This window comes from Malaclemys terrapin, chromosome 7 (genome assembly GCF_027887155.1).
Source record: "Malaclemys terrapin pileata isolate rMalTer1 chromosome 7, rMalTer1.hap1, whole genome shotgun sequence".
NCBI classification, from domain to species: Eukaryota; Metazoa; Chordata; order Testudines; family Emydidae; genus Malaclemys; species Malaclemys terrapin.
Genome location: NC_071511.1, coordinates 54,856,235 through 54,877,543, shown reverse-complemented (window position 1 = coordinate 54,877,543; position 21,309 = coordinate 54,856,235). Strand labels below are relative to the sequence as shown.

The 21,309-nt window shown below is 44.2% G+C and overlaps 1 protein-coding gene across 9 annotated transcripts in view; it reads left to right on the top strand.

The window, feature by feature from the left end:
• The window catches only part of USP54 (ubiquitin specific peptidase 54), a 256,337-nt gene that overhangs the window by 165,840 nt on the left and 69,188 nt on the right, over positions 1–21,309 (top strand). For all 9 annotated transcript variants that reach the window (XM_054034279.1, XM_054034275.1, XM_054034280.1 and 6 more), the window contains exons 5-7: positions 11–124; positions 638–720; positions 3,461–3,566. In XM_054034279.1, the coding sequence (XP_053890254.1) occupies positions 11–124; positions 638–720; positions 3,461–3,566 (303 nt within the window). The remainder of the gene's footprint in view (positions 1–10; positions 125–637; positions 721–3,460; positions 3,567–21,309) is intronic.

The window sequence follows — 21,309 nt, the reverse complement described above, 5'->3', positions numbered from 1 at the left end:
TTCGGGATAGGAGAATCTCTTGATGCGGATTCATTTCCACATTGCGGATGAGTCAAAAGAGGACATCTGCACTGCTCAGCACTGCATTTCTCACCAGAAGTTTGCAATGACCTTGTTTGAACAGGTGAGATAGTGGTATCTTTTTACACGAAGCACCCACTCCCCATTTAGGTTTGGTTCCGGAGAAATCTGGCATCGTATCTGAAGAAATGTCAGATAGGCACAGCTAGGATTGCCACCCATCCGGTTTTTACCTGGACAGTCTAGTTTTTGGCTTCTGTGTCCAGGTGCCATTTAGGGTTGCCAGGTGTCTGGTTTTTGGGGACCTGGCAACCCTAATTTATCCCGGGGTGGGGAGAACGCGCTGGGTCATTAACCCGTGCCAGTCCCTGCTCAGCTGGGACTGCCTCCTACCTGCAGCCAGGCTTCTTGACAAGATCCAGCGAGTGACATGGGGAGGGGGGAGAGGAGAGTGTGACAAAGGTGGAGATTGGCGGGGGGAAGAGGTGCACAGGGGCAGGCCCTCGGGGTTTTGTTTACCAGCAGTTAGAAAGGTGGCAACCCTAGGCACAGCAATACATGACATGGACTCATCAGTTTAGCCTTCTCATGGTATTAATTTCCCTTCCTGTTTTAGTGTGTCTGTACTAGCTGTGGTGCCACTTCTGACCCTCTGCCTTTTATCCAGATGGTACATTACATCTCCACCACTTCACTCTGGTGAGTCTGGGGTTTTATTGAAAAAAGAGTTTACCTTGTTTACAGTAGCACCTTGGTCATGGTATTTTTCTCCACTGTCACATAATTCAACATACAGAACATTGCTCATTATTAGTGGAGGCGTAGGAGAGCTGTGGTCTGGAACATAAGGCTTCTGTGGGACAGAAGATTAGGATGGAGGGTAGATGTAGATCAAGAATTTAGGTTCATTGACAGAGCTGTAGAGATAGAGGACTGTTTATGACAGGGAGTTACGCAGAACAGAGAAACAGGTACTTGAAGAACTGTGTTAAGGAACAAGACTGGAAAGGAGTAGTGCTACAGTTCAGGGCTGAAGAACATTGGTGCCCAGAACTGAAACAGAAAAGAGTAATGCAGGCCACGATTGAATTGCACTGGTAGAACTGTGTGGTGGGCTGAACTGAAATATCAAAGTATAGTTCAGGTTCACTTTCATCAGCATTAAACCAATTTTTTTAAATTAGCATTTCTGTGGTTCATATGCATGAAATCTTTCCTGTCAGATTCTTTCAACACTGTTTCTGCTGCAAAGCTACTTTATCTTGGTTCCTAACAGTATTTCAATCTCATTATAGGGTTTCAGTTTAAACAGAGATTTACCTGTAAAATCCTAGTACCACATTTAGACTAGGATGTGTCAGTAAATATTTAAGTGGAAAACCGAGAGTTATTGTTTTTAACTTTTAGCTTCACACAGCAGCTTCATGCTGTTTCTGCACATGAAGTTAGCTAAGAAAGGAAGAAAAAATCAGTTTCACACATACAGAATGGGAAGAGACTGTCTAGGAAGGAGTACGGCAGAAAGGGATGTAGGGGTTATAGTGGACCACAAGCTAAATATGAGTCAACAGTGTGATGCTGTTGCAAAAAAAGCAAACATGATTCTGGGATGTATTAACAGGTGTGTTGTGAGCAAGACACGAGAAGTCATTCTTCCGCTCTACTCTGCTCTGGTTAGGCCTCAGCTGGAGTATTGTGTCCAGTTCTGGGCACCGCATTTTAAAAAAGATGTGGAGAAATTGGAAAGGGTCCAGAGAAGAGCAACAAGAATGATTAAAGGTCTTGAGAACATGACCTATGAAGGAAGGCTGAAAGAATTGGGTTTGTTTAGCTTGGAAAAGAGAAGACTGAGAGGGGACATGATAGCAGTTTTCAGGTATTTAAAAGGGTGTCATAAGGAGGAGGGAGAAAACTTGTTCACCTTAGCCTCTAAGGATAGAACAAGAAGCAATGGGCTTAAACTGCAGCAAGGGAGGTCTAGGTTGGACATTAGGAAAAAGTTCCTAACTGTCAGGGTGGTTAAACACTGGAATAAATTGCCTAGGGAGGTTGTGGAATCTCCATCTCTGGAGATATTTAAGAGTAGGTTAGATAAATGTCTATCAGGGATGGTCTAGACAGTATTTGGTCCTGCCATGCGGGCAGGGGACTGGACTCGATGACCTCTCGAGATCCCTTCCAGTCCTAGAATCTATGAATCTATGAAAAAAATCTATGAATGAATGAATAAAAATAATAGCTAAAAATATTTGCTCCAAATAAATAAAGAAAAAAATGCATGAAGTCTTGGCTCCAGCCATCTAACAATTCTGTTGAATACACATTTAGGAAAATAGCACATTTTCCTTTCTCCAAATGCTGGTGACACAAATGATTACCCACAAGAAACTGACCAGAGACGATAAAAGGCTGAGGTTACCATCTATTTTGTAAAAAGTAACAGAGGGTCCTGTGGCACCTGATACTTGACATCTATTTTCAAAATCTTGATTGAGATGGAAATAAATTAACTGCCCACCTGCTGCCCAGGATAAAAGCCGTGCAGCGGAGGAGTGAAAAGGGATTTGGATACTGTCTTGAAAATCAGAAATAGCTTCTGTCATGCAAATTAGTGGGGGGAAATTATGATTGATAGTATATCAAAAAGGTTGTGAGCATATGCTGTATTCCGCCTTGTGCTGCTACCATTTAGGTGAACTTTCTGGCTGACATTGGTTTTATTAACTTAAAATATGAATATTTAATGTTTGTCATAAGAATTTCAAATGAGATTAACATTTTTATTTGGGACTGTACCGTTTCAAGGAACACAATGAACATAAAAATCATGCTGTGTTTATGTACGTTCTTTATGTACGTTGCTTATACTAAAACTGTTAACTTTAAAATATAATTTACTTTTTTCCATTAATGCTGTTTGTTTCCTTTTTGCATCTTTCAACTTGGACAGTGCAATTAAATGTCTGCTTCACTGTTGCTTATAATTTCATCTATACGATTTCACCTATATACGCTCTTGTGTAACAGCATAGTGCTGCTGTGGTTGGGTTGCAAATTCTGTAGGGAACCACTTATTTGCTGTAAAAATGTGTTTTAATTGGAAGTTAAATATTCCTTGAAACATTTCTGTTAGATTTTGTCTTAAAATCTCAAATTTGAGACCAAACCTGAATTGTCTGTCATCTCTCTTTAACTTACCATTTTCTTTCTGCAACATAGTCACAGAAAATGCATGAATCCACTACTGAAACGTGGCGGTTTTACACATTAAAATATTTTCAAAATAAATAAAAATTAATTGCAAAAATAAGCAATTACAATATGATAGCTGTTTTTACTTTCTCAGCTTTCTAATTGTGGCATAAATGCTAAATGAAAATGTGTATTTATTCAACTTTTTAAATAAACTTTTCTCCTCCATGCTGTCCTTGAACTGAAGCAATCAAGCTATTTGCATGCTGGAGAGACGAGAGAAACCCACTCCGGATATGTTTGGAGAGTTACTACAGAATGCCAGCACCATGGGAGACCTGCGAAACTGTCCAGTGAGTATGCTTAGCTTGACTTTTTAACATAAGCAAAAGACAGAAGAGGGCTAGTAGTGTCTACTGCTATGTGTCTCTGACTACAAAGGGTTTTAAAGATTTAGCTCATCACAATGCTAGAGGTGTCAGAGATGGATGGACCAATTTCCTTTGTGGGTAAGACTTCCAGTAGGTTTTATGACCCTTTGGGTAGGGGGAAAAGAAAAGCTGTTATCTGGGCCCACTCTTTGACAGCTGGAATTACTGGGACATAAGTTATGGATCGAGGTCAGAGAAGAAAGCAGACATTGTGAGGAGCAGGAGTTACAAAATCTCATACAAAGAAACAGAAATGATAGTCAATCGTGGAAGCCGTTTTCCATTACTGGAGGGCTATTTTATGTTGCAGCACTCTTAGCATATAGCCATCTGACATCTGCTGGGAGACAATACAGCAGTGCACAGACAATCCAGGAAGTTTTTGGAGAGTGTTGAGGACAACTTCCTGGTGCAACTACTGGAGGAACCAACCAGGGGCCATTCTCCTTTTGACTTGCTGCTTATAAACAGAGAAGAATTCTTAGGGGAGGTAGAAGTGGGTGGCAACCTGGGCAAACTTGACCATGAGATGGTTAAGTTCAGGATCCTGACAAAAGGAAGAAAGGAGAGTAGCAAAATACGGACCCTGGACTTCAGAAAAGCAGACTGACTCCCTTAGGGAACTGATGTGCAGGATTCCCTGGAAGGTTAATATGAGGGGGAAAGGAGTCCAGGAAAGCTGGCTGTATTTTAAAGAAGACTTATTGAGGGCGCAGGAACAAACCATCCCGATGTGCAGAAATAAAAGCAAATATGGCAAGCGACCAGCTTGGCTTAACAGTGAAATCTTCAGTGATCTTAAACACAAAAAGGAAGCTTACACGAAGTGGAAACTTGGTCAGATGACTAGGGAGGAGTATAAAAATATTGCTTGAGCATGCAGAGGTGTAATCAGGAAGGCAAAAACACAACTGGAGTTGCAGCTAGCAAGGGATGTGAAGGGTAACAAGAAGGGTTTCTAGAGGTATATTAGCAACAAAAAAAGTTCAGGGAAAATGTGGGACCCTTAATGAATGGGGGAGGCAACCTAGAGACAGATGATGTGGAAAAAGCTGAAATACTCAATGCTTTTTTTGCCTCGGTCTTCACAGAGAAGGTCAGCTCCCAGAATGCTGCACTAGGCAGCACAGTATGGGGAGGAGGTTAGCAATCCTAAGTGGTGAAAGAACAGGTTAAGGACTATTTAGAAAAGCTGGACATGCACAAGTCCATGGGTCCAGATCTAATGCATCCAAGGGTGCTGAGGGAATTGGCTGATGTGATTGCAGAGCCATGGGCCATTACCTCTGAAAACTTATGGTGATCGGGGGAGATCCCGGACGATTGGAAAAAGACAAATATAGTGCCCATCTTTAGAAAGGGGAAGAAGGAGAATCCAGGGAACTACAGACCGGTCAGCCTCACCTCAGTCCCTGGAAAAATCATGGAGCAGGTCCTCAAGGAATCCATTTTGAAGCACTTGGAGGAGAGGAAGGTGATCAGGAACAGTCAACATGGATTCACTAAGGGCAAGTCATGCCTGACCAACGTGATTGCCTTCTATGATGAGATAACTGGCTCTGTGGATATGGGGAAAGCAGTGGACGTGATATATTTTGACTTTAGCAAAGCTTTTGATATGGTCTCCCACAGTATTCTTGCCACCAAGTTAAAAAAGTATGGATTGGATGAATGGACTATAAGATGGATAGAAAGCTGGCTAGATTGTCGGTCTCAATGGGTAGTGATCAATGGCTCCATGTCTAGTTGGCAGCCGGGTATTAAGCGGAGTGCCCCAGGGGTCGATCCTGGGGCTGGTTTTGTTCAACATCTTTATTAATTATCTGGATGATGGGATAGATTGCACCCTCAGCAAGTTTGCAGATGACACTAATTTGGGGGGAGAGATAGATACACTGGAGGGTAGGGATAGGGTCCAGAGTGACCTAGAAATAATTGGAGGATTGGGGCAAAAGAAATCTGATGAGGTTCAACAAGGACAAGTGCAGAGTTCTGCACTTAAGACGGAAGAATCCCATGCACCGCTACAGGCTGGAGACCGACTGGCTAAGCAGCAGTTCTGCAGAAAGGGACCTGGGGATTCCAGTGGATGAGAAGCTGGATATGTGTTGTCAGTGTGCCCTTGTTGCCAAGAAGGCTAACGGCATATTGGGCTGCATTAATAGGCGCATTGCCAGCAGATCGGGGGAAGTGATTATTCCCCTCTATTCGGCACTGGTGAGGCCACATCTGGAGTATTGCATCCAGTTTTGGGTCCCCCACTACAGAAAGGATGTGGACAAATTGTAGAGAGCCCAGCAGAGGGAAATGAAAATGATTAGGTGGCTGGGGCACATGACTTATGAGGAGAGGCTGAGGGAACTGGCCTTCTTTAGTCTGCAGAAGAGAAGATTGAGGGGGGATTTGATAGCAGCCTTCAACTACGTGAATGGGGGTTCCAAAGAGGCTGGAGCTCGGTTGTTCTCAGTGGTGGCAGATGACAGAATAAGGAGCAATGATCTCAAGTTGCAATGTGGGAGGTCTAGGTTGGATATTAGGAAACACTATTTAACTAGGAGGGTGGTGAAGCACTGGAATGGGTTACATAGGGAAGTGGTGGAATCTCCATCCTTAGAGGTTTTTAAGGCCCTGCTTGACAAAGCCCTGGCTGGGATGATTTAGTTGGTGTTAGTCCTGCTTTGAGCAGGGGGTTGGACTAGATGACCTCTTGAGGTCTCTTCCAACCCTAATCATCTATGATCTTAGGCTTAGGACAGTATTTCCACTATGAAGACAATTCTCATGGTGATGCTTTTGGTGAAGCTTACAGCATAATACCAGTATGCTTCATGAGCAACAGCAGCATGGGAAGAGATCGGAGTTTACTTCCAGTAGAATTCATTTGACATTGCTGTGTTATAACACAGATAGTATAGCTTCCATGTCAGCCATTCTATTCTGTTCATGTCCCTAGGTGCATAGGTAAGATTTCATTTCAACTGGGCTCACAAGTTTCAGTATAAGGAATGGAACTGTGCTTTTCTCTTGGGCCATGTCATTAAAGGGCTTTTGGAGTGGAGAAGGAGTAAAAGTATAATTAGGAGTTTTGAGGAAAACTGGTATTTAACCTTGTAAAAGCAGTTCTTTGCACATGTCCGGCTAGCCTTCGTGTACTGTGCTACCACAAGCCATACAAAAATATAGTTGGATTCTTTTAAGTTCAACATATGGCAGTGAATGAAATTTTAGGGTTCTATAAATGTACACGGTATTTTGCAGCACAAACGGAGTGATATTTCTTACTCATAAGAGCTTACAGTCTAAGGCCATGATCCTGCAAAGACTTTTGCATGTGCTTAACTTGAAACACATACAGGGTCAGGACTGAATTAGTAGCTAGGAGAAGGATGAGCAAACTACTTGATGCATTTTGGTGACTATAAGCCACTGTTGTAAATTATTGCTGTTGTTAAAAATATAGCTTTGTGTAGTCTTGGAATATGAGTCTTGTCAGATCCTCAATGGAGTTTAGTGGTGAACCTTTGTGAGAAGAAGGAGAAGAAACTGGCATTGATTGTAGCAGAAATTGTAACAACCACATTAACCAAGGCTGTGTCAGCATTTCCATTCTAACCCTCTGCTTTTCAGTTGCTTATAACCAGGCCCGGCACCAGCGCAGCAAGCAGGTATTTGGGGTGGCCAATGGAAAGGGGCGGCACGTCCGGCTCTTTGGCGGCAATTCGGCGGCGGGTCCCTCAGTCCCTCTAGGAGGGAAGGACCTGCCGCAGAATTGCCACCGAAGAATGAAGCAGTGGCAGTAGAGGTGCTGCTGAAGTGCCACGGATCGCGTCCTTTTGTTTAGTTTTTTTTCTGCTGCTTGGGGTGGCAAAAACACTGGAGCCAGCCCTGCTTATAACTTTCTGAAACTTTCACCTTTCTGACTGAAATTTTCCATGCTTAGTCTCTGCCAACGGTGAATGTCTCCTTTTTGGAAAGTTGGAGTAAAAATGCTTTGGCTCTTTGAGAATGAAAGTAGATAAATATGTAAAAGTTACAATTTAGTAAGAATATAGCCTTTGTGGAAGACAAGAGCCCTTTGATTGATCTGATGTGAATTCTTTGGTTTGACTAAATTGTTTGCTAATTGCTGCTCCTTCCTCTGTTGTTATCCTCACCTTACTTTTTGGCTTTATTTAACGATCTGGGGAGCCATCCTGAGGTGGCTAGGTTAAAAGTAGCACCTCCTGTAATGCAAGAGAGGAATCACTGTATCAGGACTCAACATTCCTTCCTCTCTATCAGAAAGTTATGAATTTAGCTGAGCTCCTTCAGTATGGCTCAGTAGCATTTCAAACAGATGGGAGAAGAGAGGAAGAGAATTGCAGGTAAGGTAATTGAGTTGCCCCGAGGGAGGCCACACAAATTCCTGTAGTTAACTTCAGCCACCTGAATGACATTTGGAAAATAGAATATCTGAATATATGTGTCCTTCTCTCTCCCTAAGATGTAAATATCCCAGATTTCAGTGTTTGGAAAAAGGCTTTCTCCCCACCCCACCCCCACTACCTTGCTTTTGGCTGACTTATTACTAACCCCCAAAAAGATGACTTGGAAAACTCAAGCTATGCTCTCTTGAGTTGGTTGGACTGAAAGATACTATAGTGAAGCTTGCAAAGAGAATCCTGATGAATTAATCTTATAAAGCAAGCCACCTTTGTAAATTGCTGTTGAGAGGAAGAGGTCCTGTAAGATCTTTCATTCCCTGGATAAAGTGTCAGGCGTGATTAGATCCAGTGGTGAAACAGGCCTCTTGGCAATGAGAAGCCTTTTATGAAAAGGGTTTTTTGTCCTGAGAATCTCTGCAAAGCAGCCTAAAGTGACTTGACATTGAGGGTAATGAGGGTGATACAGTAACTCTGGCAAGGCTAAATAGAAAGCTTTTTAATTTTGTATTGCTTGTTGGAATTGCAGTCATCATCTCTTATTTTGGATGGGAAACTTTTTTCCAGTATGTTGAAAATGCTCCTGATCACAACCCTTTTGTGTGTGTGTGTGTGTACTTGTACAAATTTTTTTTTACTATTTATTTATTTAGGAAGTATTAATAGGTTTACAAATCCTTGCCACATAAGTATCAGAAACAAAATGGTAATGATTTGCATCCGAAGAAGTGGGCTGTAGTCCACAAAAGCTTATGCTCTAATAAATTTGTTAGTCTCTAAGGTGCCACAAGTACTCCTGTTCTTTTAACAGTGAGCTTATGTTTAAAGAGAACATTATACAGGAAAATAGTCATCAAATCTCTATTTAACAGGGTGTTACCATATTACAGAGTGAGCATCGATTTTATTAGATTGAGTGAAATCTCTGATTACACATACTCAACACACCAGGTATCTCTATCAAATGTTAATATTTAAAAAAATTGGACAGGTGTGCTGTTTTATTTTGCAGGTGAACATACTTGTCTGAGTACTGAATAAAAGGTAACCAAATATCTAAGTATCTATTTGTCCTGTCTGTTTTGCTGGGTATATAACTGATGCATTAATTTTTCCGTAACAACCTCCCATATATTTTGAACCATTCCTCTATGGTTGGACTATTTTTCTTTTTATATAGAGAAGCTATCAGTAGCCGAGCAGCTACTAGCAGATGAGAGATTAATTCTCTATTTTCTTTTGTATGCCCATTGCTTCTAGGAAGCCCAAGAAGGATTACCAAAGGGCCATTTGGTAATAAATATCCAACACTTTGTGATACTTGGTTACAGATTGCATCCCAGTACTACCTAATGACTGGACATAGCCGCAATATGTGCATTAAATCTCCTCTTTCACAGTTTCTCTAATATTTGTCCCTATTCAATCTCTCTCTATTTTTTAAATTTTCTGGTGTGAGGAATTATTGAAACAAAATCTTAAATAAATTTTCTCGTTGAGTGATTGTGCATGTCCTTTCTACTGCAGGTGTCTGTGCGCTCCAGTGCACAATTGGAAAGCTTTTACCCTTAGGAGTACCCATCAGGGCTGCTTCAGCGCCCTCTGCTGTCTTGCATACATCATGCAGGCATAAAGGGGTGAGCTGCCCTATACTCCCCAGTTCCTTCCTACCACCTGTGATGGCTGTTGGATCTCCCTATCCTTGCTACTTCAAGTCTTTTTCAATAACTGTATATAATACCATGTATAGTTAGTATAGTTAGTTTGTAAATATTAAAAAGTTGGTTTTGTTTTTTTTGTTTTGCTGGATTCCAGCACCCAGTTTGCGTACCAGCCTCAATACCAGAGGTATGTTGTGCTTTCCAGGTTGCAAGTTATGCCACTCTTGCAGCAAGGCTATGCCAAATAGTGACCCTCACCCTAGCTGCCTTAAGTGCTTGGGGGAGGCTTACGTGAGCAATAAGTATGGCGTTTGTAATGGCTTTAAGCCCTGTTTGAAAAAAAATGGGGCAGCCAGATTGAAATATCTGCTCATGGAATTGGCGCTATGGCCTTCATCTGAGCCCTCTTCATTGATCCTGGGTACTGAACACCTCAGTGTCTGTCAACGCACCTCCAGCTCTTCTAGTATCGAGAGGCAGATCGTTGTGTCTTGTACTGAAGAAGAGGCATCAGAAACTGGACTCAGTACTGGGGTCATTGAGAGAATCAAAGAGGATGAACTCTGCTAAGGAGTCGAGAGGGCGTTCAAAGAGGAAGCACTGCCCCATGCACATCTCTAAACAGAGGAGTTTATTGACTCCAGAGCCCAGTGGGACCTGTAAAGACTGACTCCCAACACTCCTTCATTGGCATCACCTCATGTCTTGGTACTGCATATTATCTTCCTGGTGCTGTTTACTCCTGAGGCCTTTGAAGCTGTGAGAGAGCTGTTGGAATCTCTTGGTGCTGATGTCACCAGTTGTTCAAGAGGCTTGCCCAGCACCAGTGCCCAGGGTACTGCCTCCTGTGCCTTCATCTCCGCACCGACTAGCTCCACTGGATGCAGCCATCAGGGCACCAGTGAGGCCAGCTCTGTCAAGAGGAAAGCCACAGAAGATATCCCTGGTTCCGTTGGAGTCTGAACTGCCTTCCCTGATACCGACTGGTCTCACTGCCTTGGTCTCAAAGAGAAGCTTCTCATCATCAGGCTTTGAAGTAGGTTCCTATGTGTCCCAATATAGCTGGTCCCTTCAGGAGGGATATGCCACCTGCCTGCCCTGGTTTCTGTCCCAGTTCCAGCAGGGCGCTTTCAGGAGGGACCCTTGGTCTAAGCATAGCTGGGGTCCAGGGCCATACAGTGGCCGTTCTGGAACCTGTGGGGTCCCTCCACAGTCAATAACATCTCCGCAGCCATGTCAGCTGGCTCCATCTTCTGAGCGTTGGAAGTATCATTGCCACAAACGTAGCATTCGTACTGAGCCCGGCACTGAGCAGAGTCAGGATCCCTCTTGCAAGCAGCTACAAGAGGACCAGAAGCTGGATCAGCCTAATACCGTTAGCATCCTCTTCCTCATCTGCTGATGACACAGTTATGTCGGAGCCTATTTCTCCATCTCTGGAGGGGGGAAGGATAGCTCAGTGGTTTGAGCATTGGCCTGCTAAACCCAGGGTTGTGAGTTCAATCCTTGAGGGGGCTGCTTAGGGATCTGGGGCAAAATCAGTACTTGGTCCTGCTAATGAAGGCAGGGGCTGGACTTGATGACCTTTTGGGGTCCCTTCCAGTTCTATGAGATAAGTATATCTCCATATATATTTTTTTAATTATTTTAAGACCCATCAGGAGCTGTTGAGGGGGTTGACTATGGCAATTGATATCCATCCAGAGGGGGTCCGGGAAATCCCTCTAGCTGGTGGACATTCTAACATCTGAGGCTTCAGCTAGACTAGTGCTGCCAATGAATGAGGTTATCTTAGAGCCTATCAAGATCCTCTGACAGACCCCAGGTTCTCTGCCTCCAATGGCTAAAAGAGTGGAGAGAAGCTACTAAGTCCCCCACTGAGAGTTCAAGCAGTTGTATAACTATCTTCTTTCAGGCTCCCTTGTATTTGCAGTGGCCAATGAAAAGGAGTGACAGGGACACCAGGACTCAACCCCGAAGAATAAAGAGGACAAGAAGCTGGACTTACTTGGAAGGAACATTTATTCCACAGATCTATTACAGCTTTGCATTGTGAACCAGCAAGCTTTGCTAGGACGCTGTGATTTCACTCTGTGGGATACAGTTCTGAAATTTAAAGACAGGCTTCCAGATAAGACAAAACAAGGGTTACTCACTTTGATGGAGGAGGGCAAGTTGTTCTCTGTAACAGCTCTACAGGCAGGGCTTGATGCAGCAGATTCTGCATCTCACAGCATGGCCTCTGTCATCACGATGAGGTGCTCCTCCTGGTTTCACTCTTCTGGCCTCCCTCCAGACATGTGACAGACAGTTTGGGACTTACCCTTTGAGGGGCCGTCATTAGTTTCAGAAAAAATGGACAAGTCTCTGCATAGTCTTAAAGATTCTAGGGCAGCCCTGAAATCCCTGTGCATTTACACTGCAGCAGTGAAACGGAAGGCTTTCTGCGCTTATCAGTCTCAGCATTTTCAGGGATTTACCCCTCAAGCCCAAGACCTACCAAGAAGAAGGAACAGAGGTTACAAACGGCAACTTCCACCATTGCCTCCTGTGTCTGCAGCTGCTGGTTCATTGAGGTGGGCAGAATCTTCCAAGAGCTCGCTTTGATGGGCAGGTCAAGAACGGTTTACTAGTTCTGCGAGTGCAATCCCTTTTTGTTCCAATTTTTGCAAACTACCTGTCCCACTAAATCGTGCTTAGACTCGCATCACAACAGACTGTTGGATTCTAAGTGTAGTAGGAAGAAAGCCTGAGACATAAGCCCTTGTATTAGAGGCCTGGTATGAGGCAGGACCTGCTTACAGAATATGGCAAGAACAAGGCTGATATTGCAGAAATACACATTCCTAAGAAGTGCTAAGCAGAGTACTCACGCAAACACATCCTGATATCAAGTGGTACCAGAACATCCTGATATTAAGGATGGTACAAAAACATTCCCTAAGGATAACAGGAACACACTGGCCCCTTCTAAAAGATACGGTCAGGATAATAGTACGTAATAAAAATGTTTTAATTGAACCAACATGTACAAGGTGATGAGTGATAACTAGCCACATCAGAGGGCATAATTAACTATGTCAAAGGCAGTACATAAATCGTTTGTACTAGAGCAGTGGTTTTCAAACTTTTTTCCTGGTGACCCAGTTGTAGAAAATTGTTGATGCCCATGACCCATTGGAGCTGGGGATGAGGGGTTTGGGGTGTGGGAGGGGCTCGGTCACAGGGTTGGTGTGCAGGGGTGTGGGCTGCGGGGTGGGGCAGGGAATGAGAGGTTCAGGGTGTGGGAGGGGGCTCTGGGCTGAGGGAGGGAGTGAGGACTCTGGGCTGGGGGTGCAGGCTCTGTGGTGGTGCTGTGGATGAGGGGTTTGTAGTGCAGGAAGGGGCTCTGGGTTTGAGGGGGTGCTCAGGGCTGGGGCAGGGGATTGGGCTTACATCGGGCGGTTCCCGGTCAGCGGCACAGCAGGGATGCTAAGGCAGGCTTCATGCCTGTCCTGGCACCACGTACCGAGCTGCACCCCAGAAGTGGCCAGCAGCAGGTCCGGCATGCAAGCAGCTCCATGTGGCTCTCGCCCGCAGGCACCACCCCCTCCAGCTCCCATTGGTCGGTTCCCAGCCAATGGGAGTGTGGAGCTGGTGCTTGGGGCGGGGGCAGCGCATGGAGCCCCATGGATCCCCCACCCCATCTAGGAACCAGATCTCCTGCTGGCCACTTCTGGGGCATAGCACAGTGTCGGAACAGGTAGGGACTAGTCTGCCTTAGCCGGGCAGCACCGCCGGCGGGACTTTTAATGGCCCAGTCGGTGGTGCTGACCAGAGCCGCTGTGACCCAGTGCCTTACATTCCGTGACTCAGTATGGGTCGCGACCCACAGTTTGAAACCCACTGTATTAGGGTATAAAGATGCATTTCAGAGGGAGTATGTTTGGCCAGCCCAGGGGGGAATTGAAAGTCCCGTCATTTACTAAGCTGTATTCATTGTTAAAGGCATACATGTTTTAGTATCTTCGTAGAGTCTGCCAAGTGCTATTACCGTGCTTCGTCGACAATAAACCTGGCCGGGCGCTTTGCACCTTACAGATCTTGTGGTCATTGGGCGGTTCGCTCCAAGTCTGCTGTGCCGGCTGTCTGCGCAGAGCTGGGGCAACGCACAGGGAGAACACACACACGCAGCCAAACATCTAACCACACTAAGCATAATGGAAGTGGGAAAATTTACTCCCATTTTATTTCTATGCCACCTTCCTGTCCTCTTCAGGGACCCCTGTCATGAGAAAGCACATCAGCAAGAGATGCAATCACTTCTCCTTGTAGGAGCCATGGAGGAGGTTTCTCCTTTGTTCAGGGAAAAAGGGTTTTACTCCCAAGACTTCATGACACTGAAGGCCAAAGGGGGTCTCAAGACTGTTTTAGATCTAAGGCAGTTAAAGAAGTTCCTTATTAAAAAAATTGAAGTTCTGGATGGTCACTTTGGCTTCCATTATTCCTTCCCTGGAGCTCAGGGACTAGTATGCTCCTCTTGATTTAAAGGATACCTACTTTCATGTGGCAATTCAGCAGGGTCACAGAAAGTTTCTAAGATTCACTGTTGGTGGCCATCATTATCAGTTCACAGTCCTCTCCTTTGGTCTCTCGACTGCCCCTCATATTTTTATGGTGTATGTAGCAGCTTTCCTCTGGATTCCCTCACCTGGATAACTGGCTGATAAGAGGTTGATCGAAATCACAGGTGGTGTCCAGCATCTGCTTAATCTGGTCCACCTTTGATGCACTCAGCCTGATAATCAACACAGACAATTCAGTCCTATCTCCAGTGCAGAAAATAGAATTTATTGGACCCATTCTAGACTCGACAGCAGCCAGGGCCTCACTTCCATAGATGAGATTTCTTGCAGTGCAAAGCCTCATTCTAGACTTCAAGACTTATCCTCTCACCATGGTTAGCTACTATTTAAGACTGCTGGGGCATCTTGCGATTTTTGGCCCTGGACCATCTTGCAACAGGGTACATCAATAGAAAGAGGTATTTCTCTATGGTATTGCAGACGCTTGTAGATCACCGTGGGCATTTCACTGGCATCAACGTGGGGTGGTCCGGGAAGGTGCATGCCGCACTCATCTTCAGGAACACTGTCCTGTACGGAAAGCTGCAAGCAGGGACTTTCCTTCCAGACCAGAAGATTCCAGTGGGGGATGTTGAAAATGCTAGTAGTGATCCGGGGAGACCCAGCATCCCCTTACAGCCATGGCTTATGAAGCCTTACACGGGAAACCTGGACAGCAACAAGGAGCACTTCAGCAGTAGGCTGGGCAGGTGCAGAATGACCACTGAATGTGCCTTTGGCTAACTAAAAGCACACAGGTGCTGCCTTCATAGCAGGTTAGACCTAAATGAGGAAAATATTCCCATGGTCATAGCAGCCAACTGTGCACTCCATAATATTTGTGAGGCTAAGGGTGAAAAGTTTGCCCCGGGCTGGAGCACGGAGGCAGATTGTGTGGCGACAGATTTTGAGCAGCCAGATACCAGCGCTATTAAAGGGGCACAATGAATCAGGGGGGGTTGAGGTGCCATTTTGACAATGAGATCCAGTAATGTATTTATACATTTTATACAACACTCTTGCCATGCTTTGTTAACTTGCTACCTTGCATGAAAATTTTGATGATTCCTGACTGATTTGTACTCAGCGATCGATCAAATTGCCACTGTGTATTAATTCCAGCAGCAACCACCACGTATAGGAGACAAATAAAGATTGGCTATCCACTGGGTCCTGGGCGGTGGAGGTGGGGTCACTGCCGAGGATGACGTCCAACTCCTTATAGAAGCGGCAGGTCTTTGGTGCAGCACCACAGTGACGGTTTGACTCCCTGGCCTTCTGGTGTGCCTGCCTCAGCTCCTTTATCTTCACATGGCACTGTTGTGTTGTCCCCTTTGTAGCCCTTATTCAACATGCCATGAAAAATCTGACTGTAGGTATCAAATGGGCATCAACGGATGGATCATGTGATGATTACACTGTTCTACAGCCAAAATGCTTCTGAAATAAATGTAGTCAAACTTTACTAATCCTGGGTCACTGAGAAAGAAAATGGTGCTTAAAATTGTTGATTGGCTCTAGTTTTCAAGATATGCTATTGGGTCAGTATATACGACCCTTGAATGGCGGAGGATAAGTGAGTTATAAAGGGAAGGGATCTCAATTTAAACCAGAAATGACTAAAATACATCTTTGACTGGATCTATGAATAAATCTATGACTGGGTTTGGGCAGTACTTGCTTTTTAGGCAAAACAATGAATAATGCAATCTGAAGCTGGTATTGCGTCATACATGATACGAATTGCATCATGTTATTCCTAGAAGTCATGGATGATGCAATCATAACGAAGCTTACATCACTCTGCCGAACAAATTGCCCTATATCAGCTCTAGAAATCATACAGTGTCGTGCTCTCTTATTTGTCAGTGTTTGATTTTGCAAAGGGACACATTTCTGTTTAGCCAAAGTGAGCAGAGATGCCTCGTACTTGTGTGAACAGTGCAGATAACTTATGCTATGTTTGTGGTGAAGTGACTTTTGCATCACAAAAGCGTAGTATAACCACTATGGTTAAGAAAGCCTATCACCTTTATTTTGGCTGCAGAACTGGGGATCAGGACAAGAGGTGGGCCCCACACATATGCTGGAACACTTGTGCAACAAATCTTCGCCAGTGGTTGAACAGGAAAAGGAAATCTATGCCTTTTGCAATGCTAATGATTTGGAGAGAGCCAACAGATCATACCAGCAATTGTTACTTCTGCATGGTGCCTCCAGTTGGGAAAGGTGTGTCAAAGAAGAAAAAGTGGACTGTGCATTATCCAAACATTCCATCAGCTATACGCCCAGTACCCCACGGAGAAGGACTGCCGGTTCCTGATGCACCAAAATCATTCTCACTTGAGTCAGATGAGGAAGAGGATGAAACTTCTGGTCCTGAACCATCAATGTCAAAGGACCCACATTTTCTCCCATCCTCCTCCTCTGACCCACACCTCATAACACAAGGTGAACTGAATGACCTTGTCAGGGATTTGGAACTACCCAAGAGTAAGGCAGAGCTGTTGGGCTCCAGACTACAGCAGTGGAATCTCCTGGCAGGTGATGTTAGGGTTTCCATGTTCCGTGACCGTCAAAAGGATCTTGTCCCATTCTTCTTCACGGAAGGTGATCTTGTAGCCTGCAACAACATCAATGGTGTGATGGCAGCCCTCAACATCGTTCACGATCCAGATGAGTGGAGACTGTTCATTGATTCATCGAAGACGAGTCTTAAAGCTGTTTTACTGCATAATGGCAATGTTTTGCCATCAATTCCAGTTGGTCATGCAGTCCATATGAAGGAAACCTATGATAACATGAAACAACTTTTGAGGTGCATAAACTATGACCAACATCAGTGGCAGCTTTGTGGCGATTTGAAGGTTGTTGCTCTCTTGCTTGGTCTGCAGACTGGATACACAAAGTACTGCTGTTTTCTCTGCGAATGGGATAGTTGTGCAAGAGATTCCCACTACATCAAGAAAGATTGGCCACTCCGACGGTCATTGGAGCCTGGGAGGAAAAGTGTTCAGCATCCACCACTTCTTGAATCAAGGAAGATTTTGTTACCACCCTTACACATCAAGCTGGGTCTGATGAAGAACTTTGTCAAGGCCATTGACAAAACACAAGCAGATTTCAAGTACCTCTGTGGAAAATGTCAAAGGTTAAGTGAAGCTAAGATAAAGGAAGGTGTCTTTGTTGGTCCTCAGATTCGTGAACTTCTTCGAGATGATGCATTTGACCATGCACTGCGTGGCAAGGAGAAGACGGCATGGAAAGCCTTCCAGTTAGTGGCAATAAATTTTCTCGGAAACAACAAGGCAGACAACTACAGGTTGTTGGTGGAAAACCTCCTCAAGGCATACAAAAGCCTTGGTTGCAACATGTCATGGATTTTTTTCCACCGAACTGCGGAGCAGTGAGCAACGAGCACAGCGAGCGATTTCACCAGGACATTGCAACAATAGAGAAACACTATCAGGGCAAATGGAGCCCATCAATGCTTGCAGGCTATTGCTGGACAGTGACAAGAGATGCTCCATTTAATGAATACAAGAGACAAGCCAAGAAGCGCCGAGTAGACACTGAATAGGACTAAACTATGTACATAATAGTTTTTTGCCCTTTGTTTCATAATAAAAGTTATTTATATAACCCTTTTGCTGATTTTTAAAGTGTTACATAAACAGGACAGGTGAAATATTATCATGTAAAGCAACCATAAACACATGAAAAGACCTAGCTTTACAATTTATGATTAAAACTCTACTATCTACACAATATACATAGACATAAAATGTAAAAACTTAAATATCTTAGAAACAGTAGCCAATCAGTTGTTTTAATTGTCATATTTGAATTTAGCACATCAAAATACATAATAAATAGCACATTTTATCTCTGAAGCGGACGATTTCTCAAAAATTGTAGACCAGTGTTACCTGTTCTGTTCATTCCCTCTGGGGCACCTGGTGTTGCCCACTGTCGGAACACAGAACACTGGGCTAGATGGACCTTTGGTTTGACCCAGTATGGCCATTCTTATGTTCTTAAAGTTCCTACAGCTCGAACGGAGCTGGGACTGCACAGCCTCCTCTCCCCACAGACCCAGCAGATGCAACAACTCTCGTGTGCTCCAAGCTGGAGAGCATTTGCGCCGTGGAGCTCCCATGGTCAACTGGGAAGATGCAATGTGAGCTCTCCATGCTGCGCAAACGGGAAGTGGAATTCCAAAAATTACAGGGCCTTTAAAGGGCGAGGGGCAGAAGCCTATGCACCTGGATGGAGGGCAGTGGAGTTTGAATTGCTGACCAGAGCAGTCAGGATGAGCATTTTTGGGACACTTCCTGGAGGGCGTTTACAGTGACATAACCAAGCACAGTGTCTACATGATACTTTATTGATATAACTTTGCCGCAAAAAGCTCTACGCCTCTCGTCAAGGTGGTTTTATTTTGTCTCCAAAACAGGACATTTTTGTCAGTGAAAGGAGCATGGTAGTGTATATATCACAACTGTTTTATTGACAAAAGCTGACTTTTGTCGACAAAATTCTGTAGTGTAGACAAGGCCTAAGACATGTCACCTTTTGGTGACTTGCTTTTAACATACATGCTCAAGAACATAATTTTCTGGTACAGATATAGAACTCCTTGCATGGTACAGGTACATACATTTCACAATGATATTGATGATCAGTGCGTCACTGGCTTTAAGTTGAAATCTCACATTATGTTCTTCGGTGAACCAGAATATACATACCAGAAGATTTCTGGAGCTCCACTAAGTTGGCACTAAGAGTTCCAGTGTTTGTCTAGGTTAGAGTGAGGGCCAGCTCCAGGCACCAGCTTGCCAAGCAGGTGCTTGGGGCGACCACTCTGGAGAGGGGCGGTACGTCCAGCTATTCGGCGGCAATTCGGCGGATGGTCCCTCACTACCACTTGGAGCGAAGGACCTTCTGCCGAATTGCCGCCGCAGATCGCGATCGCGGACTTTTTTTTTTTTTTTTTCCCCCGCTTGGGGCAGCAAAAACCCTGGAGCCAGCCCTGGTTAGAGTGCCTCCCAGCCCACTGCTGCCTTGAATATTTGGAACATCTAGTCCAGAGGTTCTCAAACTGTGGTCCGTGAGCTCCATTCAGGTGGTCCGCAGATAGTTACCTCTTAGGTGTGTGCCTGTGCGGCCCCACACAAGCAAATGGTGCAGGCGTGGCTCCACTAATTAGCTGCCTGGACCCTGGAGAAGATGCACATGTAAGGTGAGGTGGTGGCCTTGGCAGGAATAGGGTGTAGGTGGGAGGGGGCAATGGGGTGAGAAGAGGGGTTGGGGGGAATTTGGGATGTGCAGGGCTGCGGCAGCCAGAGAAAGAGGCAACTTTCCCCAGCTCCAGGGCTGTGGCTGCCAGGGAGAGACGGCCCACCTTCCCTGCCCCAGCTCAGCAGCTACTGCAGTGGGGAGAGAGGGAGAGACCCCCCACCCCCTACTTCCCAGCCCCAGCTTTGGGGCCTGCTGCGGCAGGGGAGAGGGGGCACATCCATCGCATTAGAAAGATAAACTATTTATATGACAATGAGTTCTGTGCTTTTATTTGTAGAACAAAAAAAGGTAATTATTATTAATTAGGTTTTTTTATATAGCGCTTTTATCCAAAGCGCTTTACAATAGTTAGCTAATGGTACAAACAACATTTGGAAAGATCATTAAGTGGTCCGCCGAGACCCTCCGCAATTTTCAAGTGGTCCTCAGGAAAAAAAAAAGTTTTGAGAACCGCTGATCTAGTCCATCCTGCTTAATAGGACTGTACCAAGTATCTGCGCTCACACTTGCTCTTTACTTACTCCATGTACATTCTGATAACATCTTCTGTTTTTCTGCTAGGGTGTTATGGATGGTCACAGAAAGATTTTGAAACCAGAAAGATATCCTTAGCAAAATATTAATTTTGACTGTGGCAGCTCTTCCCAAACAAGAAATTGTATACTTCTGTCAGCATCCCAGATCTTTTTTCATATGCTAAAGTAGTGGTTTAACATTTAAACTGTAGAGCTTTTCTGGGTTGTTTGGGTTTTGAATTCCCAGGTATTTATAGAATTTGTTGCCCGTTCAAATCCAAATGCTTTCTGGAGGATTGACTTTTCAGAATCTGGCAAATCTGTAGCTAGCTTTTCAGATTTGGCATAATTTACTTTAAATCCAGATGCTTTCCCAAGTCATGCATTTCTATAGAAACTAATTTTAGGGAAATACTGACAATTTTTGTATAAACAAAATTAATATCTGCATATAAAGCTATTTTCTGATGTGTTCCTGCAAGTTTTGTTCTTGTGATAGGTAGGTTCATTGTTCCTGTATCTCCTGTGCAAAAGGTTTCATGATCTGTGCAAAAAATAAAAATAACCATGGCGATCCCTGCCTAATCCCTCTGTGTAATTCAAACATGGTAAATTTAACCACATTAACTCTCCCAGCTCCTTTTGGGCTCAGGTTAAGAACAGTTATCCATTTAAGCACCTGAGGGCCAATGTCAATATGGGACAGACTTGAAATAGAAAGTTCCCCTCTATTCTATAAAAGGCTTTCTTTGTACCAAGTTATAAGAAAATAAATGAATCTGTTTTTGATCTGGCATTATGGATGATTCCAAGTATTTGCTGAATATTGTCTGATATTTGTCTAATCTTAATGAATCCAGTTTGATCTGGATTTGTATAAACTGAGAACATGGAGTGTAGTCAGGTAGCTGGTATTTTTGCTAAAATCTTTCATGATTCAACAGTGCGAAACGTACTTTTTAGCCACGGGTGCAGATGAAAAGAAAATAGAGAATGATACCAATAATATGTGATAAAAAGTGAGCCATGCTTCCAATTCCCACTGGAGTCTTGAGCACCCTCCAATTTTACCCATGCTCCCTATTTTACATGCCTCCCTTGGGGCAATTATATCTTCTAACCGTTATCCTTCATCTGAGGAAGAATTGACTGTATTCACATGT